The 7,743-nt window shown below is 48.5% G+C and overlaps 1 protein-coding gene across 1 annotated transcript in view; it reads left to right on the forward strand.

Moving 5' to 3' along the window:
* Positions 1-7,375, forward strand: part of LOC126998971 (proline-rich protein 36-like) — a 31,825-nt gene extending 24,450 nt beyond the window's left edge. Inside the window, exons 3-5 of the mRNA XM_050861270.1 lie at positions 5,414-5,494; positions 5,626-6,674; positions 7,122-7,375. Of these exons, the coding sequence (XP_050717227.1) occupies positions 5,414-5,494; positions 5,626-6,674; positions 7,122-7,303 (1,312 nt within the window). The 3' untranslated portion in view covers positions 7,304-7,375. The remainder of the gene's footprint in view (positions 1-5,413; positions 5,495-5,625; positions 6,675-7,121) is intronic.
* Positions 7,376-7,743: the final 368 nt, after the last annotated feature.

The following is a 7,743-nucleotide window of genomic DNA, read 5'->3' on the forward strand; positions in this document are numbered from 1 at the left end:
CTCAATATTCAAATCAGCGACAGACTTTTCACTCAGTCCCACAATGCTTCATTCAGATGTAACGGCTTCCAGGACGAGGCTAACACATGGAAATTATGGAACAGGTGGAAAATAAAACTGGCGTACCGTTCCCTTGTTACCCAGCCGGCCCGCTGGGCTGTACCGGGCAACGCGCCGTCGCTCCCGCCCCGCCGCCGCCGCCCGCCCCTCCTCCTCCTCCTCCTTCTCCCTCTCCTCCTCCGCCTCTCCTATCCTCTCCTCTCCTCGCGCTCCTCCTCACCTTCGTCTTGTGCTGCTCACCCCCTTTGCTTGATTCGCGTGTATTTCATGAATAACATTTTAGTATTTTGACGGCGTTCTTTGTTTTATGGCTGTTAATTTTAGAAAGGCAATGTCGCCCTCTCACCTCAAACCTGTAACAGCATCCTTGATAATTAACCTGAAGTCTTCCCTACGTTCACTTTCTCGCTTGATTCCTTGTGTGCTGTGTCTGGCAAGTTACCTCATTTCGGTTCATTATAATATGTATTGCTTAGCAGGTCACTATCGTAAGCATTATAAGGCGAGGCGCTCTCCTGTCTCAAAAACGAGCTATAGAGTGCTTTAAAATTAGGTTTTAGCCTTTACGATCTCGGCGCTCACCTCCTGCTAGCTTTGCGTGTATTTTACGTGCCCATCTTTGCTGACAACCTCCGCTTTCTGCATTATAATGAAGCGATGACGTCTTCCTGTCTCACTTAGCAAATAACGAACAACTGAAGGCTTTAACAATTGCCTTCAGGCATCCCCGTTATGTGTATCCTACGTACATTGTTTTCCTTGCTCATAATCTTTACTTTTTGAATTTTAAGACGACAACTTCTTGCAGAGACATACAGCGAACAACTAATAGACTTTAATAGCTAACTTCATAAGTCCCCGTTATGTGTATTTCATCGACATTGTTTTCCTTCCTCAACCTTTTTTTCTGCATTTTTAAAACAACGAAATCTTCCAGCGACGAAGGACTGAATTATGCAAGATCTGCCCTAACGCATCCCTTGCTTCGTGCCAGAGTCCCGCGCCAGGCGAGGCTCCGGAGACTCACCCGCCTTATTTTGCGACAATGGATCTGAACCGGCGATGGCTGCGTGCCTTCACCGGGACAATGCGACACACACACACACACACACACACACACACACACACACACATGCAGGGAGAGAGAGAGAGAGATATTGGACAAGTGGATGGGATGCCTTTGTAATTTATTCGTAAATCGTCAATTCATGCATTCATATTATTTCTTAATATCTTCAACACCTTATATATATATATATATATATATATATATATATATATATATATATATATATATATATATATATATATATATATATATATATATATATATATATATATATATATATATATACATATATATATATATATATATATATATATATATATATATATAGATATATATAGATATATATAGATATATATATATTTAAACACTTCAAAACAAAACAAAACAACGAAACATCACAGCATCCCGCCCAAACAGCCTCGAGTCGCTTAACTACCTTTTAGAACAATTTATATCCCCCGTAATGACCTTGTTGGGGCGGGACTGCGAGCCGCGCGGGAAGAACAATGAGTCCAATTTGCCGGCCATTCATCACGACCACCAATCAGCGTCCGACATTGGCTATCACAGTAACTACCCGCGATGGATCTTGTCTTGTTGGTGGGCTAACGCGGCAGCCCCCCCAAAACCCCCACATCACTAGTACTACCACCTACCCCTCCGCCACTACCATCACCGCCACCGGAACCACTAAAAACACCAGGACCATCGCCATCACCTCTACCACAACGAATGACAATATGAGCAACGTAATCACCATTCCCATAAACAAGACAATAACCACCATCATCACGAGTACTATCACCCCACCCTCCCATTACCGCCATTAACACCAGCTTCATCACCATCACCATCACCTCCAGTACTACTAATGACAAAACAAACACTCCACTACTGCCATCATCACCACCATCACCGTAGTGCCACCACCACCACCACCATCCTTATCACCACAACCGTCATTACCACACCGACCACCACCGCTGTCATCACCAATACCTATACCACCATCCTCACCACCACCACAATTGCCACCCCATTAAGATAAGCAGAGAAAAGTTTTATCATGAACTTTCAAAATGTCAACCGCTGAAATGAATAGCACAAAATAATAACACGAAACTGGGGAGAAAGAAGCTGCCTAGAGGAGTGTTATTACCTGAGCTCATCTGTTTAGTAGGAGGAGGTGACGGCATCCCTAATGAAGGTCAAGGAGACGCCCAAACATGTAGGGTCTTGAAGGATATTCGAAATTCACTTCCACCACACAGAACCGCGCATCAGCATTGAAGGCTTTTCAAACTCTGCGCCGCTAGGGGGCAGCACTGGGCCGTCTTGTTTTCCTGCCTGGAGCAGACGGAAATGATATATTTCATTTGGTGTTCTAAAACGGCTATGAGGCAAAGTACTACGATAATTAAATATTCCAAATAATTTCGTATGAAGGCAGAAAAACATTGGTCAACTTACCTTATTTCTCTCAAAACACTGCCATTGTTGGGAAAACCTGGCAACCCTAATATCTGCTCGCCCTCTATTTAAAAAAAAAAGAAATATGCAAAGGTGAGTGAAATCAGGCTTCCAGTGACATGGGACCATTCAAATGATTTTACTAAGCGCATGTACCGACTGTGTCATCATTGTCTTTTGGCGAATCTATCTTTGGAATACACATTGGTAGTTGGTAACCAGACTGAGGCGCAGTATTTACAAATACAAACCTCGTCCACATTTTCATAAACAGGGTGAGCAGAAATTGGATTTGCAAGGTTTTCCTGATTATTCTGCTATATTTTCATACGAAATTATTTGAAGTATGTGAATGAAACATCATAGTACTTTGCCTCACAGTCTTTTTAGCTAAGCAAATAAGATTCTGCATTTCGTCTACTTCGCGTCGGGGACAGGATGCAGTGCTGCCCTCTACCAACATTCAGCTAAGGAGGTCCCCCAATGTTTTCATCTTCATTTTTCCCATTCACTCATTCTCATTTAAGGAGAATAGTAACTTGATTTATATCAGCAGAATAGCACTTGAATGATACCTTTCCACACTAGAGAAGAATAGCACTTGTTTTCTTTTTCCATTTACCACCTGTTCATCTCTCTCCGTTGTTTGCCATCTCTCTCTCATCCTCCATCATTCCTGCTACACTCACTCCCTCGTCCAGCAGTGCCACTTCCTCGTTATGCCTCTGTGTGTGTGTGTGTGTGTGTGTGTGTGTGTGTGTGTGTGTGTGTGTGTGTGCCCTCCTCTAAGTGTGAACTGTAAAAAAAAAAACACTAGAATGAGGATGAACGGAAAAGCGGAAAAAATCCAATCCACTCTACGTCATAATGATAATCGATATGGCAACTTATCCGTTATTTCTGCCTTTCTGTTAGTGTGAAGTGAAAGAAAGACAGACATACTGATCTTTGTGGATGCTACTTATTAATAAAGAGACGGTACTCTGTTGGTAGGAGCATTGTAACCATTCCCCTCACAATCATACACTCACCCACTCACACACACATTCATTCACACACTTATTCACTCACACACTCACTCATTCACACACTCACTCACTCACACACTCACTCACTCACTCATTCACACACTCATTCACTCTCTTGCCCATTCATTCACACACTCACTCACACACTCACTCACACACACTCACTCACTCACTCACACACACTCACTCACTCAAACACTCACTCACTTTTTCACTCACTCACTCACTCACTCACACACACGCTCGCACACTCATTTGATCACACACACTCTCACACACTCACGCACTCCCTCACTAACTCACTCACTCCCTCTTTCATTCACTCACTCGCTCACTCACACACACATACTCTTCTCTAAACAGCATGACGCCCAATCCTCTCGTTCCCGTCCCTGTTCCTTGCCTTGCTGTCCTTCCTTCCTTCCCACCAGCTCTGAGTCGTTAGTTCGCGCCGCCCTTTGTCCTTTGTAAGCGTCACGCCGTCCAGGAACACAGCTCGCCTTATCTCCCTCTCTCTATCTCCCCTTCACCTCCTCGCCCCTTCCTCCCTCCCCTCCTCCTCTTCTCAGTCAGGGGTCGTCAGCCTCCATTTATGTACTTGATTTTCCTTCGCTGCCTCCTGTTGACACTTGTTAATTTGTTTTTAACTGTTTTGTGTCGTGTTTTGTAGGGCGTCAACCTCCACGACGCCGTTCATGGGTTAAGTGAAGGGTGTGAGTGGAGGCTTCGCTGATTGGCCGATCGTTAGCGTCAGTACGTAATAAGAACAATGATATAACGAAAGCCAGGTTCATGAGAGGGATATACTGTACGTGCGTTCTTTATTAACATTGTCTTCGTTTTTTCTTTATTTGTCTTGATTTTCTCAGCCGCGTGTGATTTATTTCGTCTTCTTCTCTATTGTTCTTTATTCTGTCTTCTTTTCCTAGTTATTCTTCATTCTTCGCTTCTGTTTTTCCTTCATCATCTTCTTGGCAATTATCCATTCTTTATTACTCTCTACTTCGTTTTGTTATGTATTGTTATATTTGCCATCATGTTTTATCTCATTACACACCACCTTCGTTCATTTTTCTTTGTCTCTTTCCTCTTTCTTCTTTCTTTGTTCTCTTTGCCATCATATTTGTGCGTCAGGTCTTGTGTCTCGGCGTGGTGGCGGCGGGAAGGTGGCGGCGCCCGGCTCGTGTGTGTCATCTGGCAACATTGTGGCACATTTAGTCGCTATTGTCGCCTCCCCTTACATTGTTTTGTCCTCCGCCAGCTCGGCAGCGCGCCCTCTTACTGAGCGGCCGCCGCCAAGAGCCTAAGTTCAGCTTTATGCATGGGGAGTTTCGCTCTAAATTGTGGGATTGATTAGTGCGTCGCGGCCTCCTGATAACACTGTCTGCCGCTCCGATAAGAAAGTTAACTGCTCTCAGCTTTCTTTGTGAGCGTCTTAAAAATGAGCCTGGCGTCCTTTTGTACTACTTACTCCGTTGTGTGCCTCCCGCGGCCAGGACTCCGCCGCGGCTTAACTGATGCCGGAGATTAATTGTACATTTTTGTCTCGCGGCGAGGCAATTGTTTCGGGCCGCGCCGAGTCCTGCCGTCTTTTGTCGCAGCGGACTCATGTTCCAAGACTACGTGGCGAGGCGTTCACGGGGGATAACGTTAATTAGCTAAACTTCTCCACTGAGGGTCCCGCATTCACGGCCATTCACGGAAAGCATTTATTCATTTTACTTTATAATCACTCTCTCAGCACTTCCTCAGCACTAGTGACTCAGCCTTACTCTGTCCTCCGCAGGGCCCTGCACATGAAGGAACACCCGGACTACAAGTACCGGCCGCGGCGCAAGGCCAAGAGCATGGCCAAGAAGGACAACAGGTGGGAGAGCGTGGCCACCGTGGCTGATGTTATTGTTCTTGTTTCTTGAGAGATAAAGTAGTCGGTGTACCTTAGATTATGCTCTAGCTTCATGACAATAGTTGGTTAAGTATCTCTCTAACTTTCCGCAGATATCCCTTCCAGCTGCCAATGTTCCAGCCAATGATTGAAGGCCTCCGTCCCTTCTACCCGCCGCCGCACCTTCTGGGAGCTCCGGGGATCCCCGGCGGCCTGGAAAAGCCGCCCGGTGAACTACCTCGAACACTACTGCCTCCGCCCCCACTCTTCCCTCCGCACATCTCAGGCCTCCCTTACCCCCATGTGGACCCGGCGCTCCTCTCGAGGCTGCACTCCGACTCCCTGGCACTGTCAAAGCTGTCAACCACCGAGTCTCTTGCGTTCTCAAAAATGTCCTCCGTCGAGTCGTCCTTTCTGGCTAGACTTGCTCCGCATGAAGTCTTTTCCCTGCCAAGATTTCCTTCGCCGCCCTTACAGTCCCCCCTCCCGCCCCTGTCCTCGCCACACCTCCCCTCGTCGTCCAGTCTGCCCACCAGCAGCGTGGCATCCAGCTCATCCGTCTTGTCCTCCCAGTTGCACCACCCCGCCTCGCCCAGCCTGTCAGCCTACAGCCTGCCCTCCCCCATCCCCAAGTATCCGCCGGAGGTCACCGCCAGCAGTGTTTTGTCAAGATTTCCTCTCGACAGCCCTTACTTCAGCCTCCCTCGCGACGTGGAGCACCTTCGTCTTCAACAGCTCCAGATCGAGAGAGAAAGAAGGATCAGGGAGGAGTTTGCAGCGTCCCCGCCGCCCTCGAGGAGCAGATCGTCCTCGCCGTCCAGCCCAAAGATAGACGTTGGCAACCGCTCCAGAGAGTCTAGTCCCCCACGGAGCCCGGCCGGCACCGACCCGCCGCACGAGGATGGGGCGCTGCGGAGATTTTCTGACGAGAGCAGAGAAGACGCGGAAGTGTCCAACAGCGACGACTCGAGAGCCTTTGTGAGGTACGGAGAACGCAAAGGCTCGCCCGAACCCAAGAGTCCGGCGCCGTCCCCCTCCGAGCCGCTGCGCTTCCCTCACCCTTTCTCACCCTCTGCCCTGGCCACCAGCTTTTACTCCGCTGCCCCCCACCACTCCGTCCTCTCCACCTCCTCCCCCTCCATGTCCGCTGCAGAGGTTGCCAGTGAGTATATACATATGCTTTTAGGGAGGGAGGGGGAGTATACTGGGTGATAACAAAACACTAGTGACCTAAATTCAGAACCTTCTCGTCCAAGATGTTGCGTCAACTTTTACAAGAGTTTTGTTGTGTTGAGGCGCAAACATGAAATGGCATCGTCTCCCACACGTTGCTGCCGCTCTGCTGAAATAGGTTATGTAGTATTAACAGCACTGCCTGTGTTCTGTGGGCTTAACACTGCTTAGTCAGAACGAGAGAGAGAGAGAGAGAGAGAGAGAGAGAAGACTACCTTCATGTAGTCGAGACACCCGTGTGAGACCATAAGACCCACACATAAGGCCGGAGGGAGCGCTGTAATATTTGCATTCTCCCCAACATCCTGGCGTGGCCTTTATTAATGCCCCTTTTGATACCATCGCCTCTGACCTTTCTTCTTCTTTCCCCCAACAGGAAATTACTTCAGCAGCTGCGTGTACCCGCCGGGGGGAGGCGTCGCGGGAGGTCCCCCAGACCCTCGCACGGCTCTCTCCTACTTCCTCGTGCGTCCTGAGGCTAAGTACCCGCCCACGCCCGCCCTCCTGCCCCTGGCGCCGGCCATCACCTCGTCCTCGCCACCCTCGGTCGTCCAGTGAGGAGGAGGGGAAGGGAGCGAAGAGGCCGGAGCTGTGGCTGAGTCATGTACCGCTACCGAAGTCGAGGAGGAGGAGAAAGAAGAACGAAGGAGAAATAGAAGATAGGGATTGAAGAAAGAGGAGAATAATTATGGTTCAAGTCCTTCGCCCTCTTCTCAGCAGCTGGTTTGACTTACGTCGCCCTCCCGCCCTTTCCGCCCATCGTCACCGCTCGCCGCCCACCGTCACACCCCTGCACGTCCTTTAGAGTCGTTGTCGAGGGTGGGAGATCGGGCCGCGAGTGAGGGGCACGTGCGATACAGTGTCGCCCTTCCTTTGGACACCGCTCGGTCTTCACGCCTGTGTTTCATAGCGCATAGTACAGTGTTTTGTATTCATATATTTATTTATGTCTCACTACCATTAGGCGTAGCCCGGTGCATCGACAGACAGCTACGTGG

The sequence above is a fragment of the Eriocheir sinensis genome, chromosome 15, assembly GCF_024679095.1.
Source record: "Eriocheir sinensis breed Jianghai 21 chromosome 15, ASM2467909v1, whole genome shotgun sequence".
NCBI classification, from domain to species: domain Eukaryota; kingdom Metazoa; phylum Arthropoda; class Malacostraca; order Decapoda; family Varunidae; genus Eriocheir; species Eriocheir sinensis.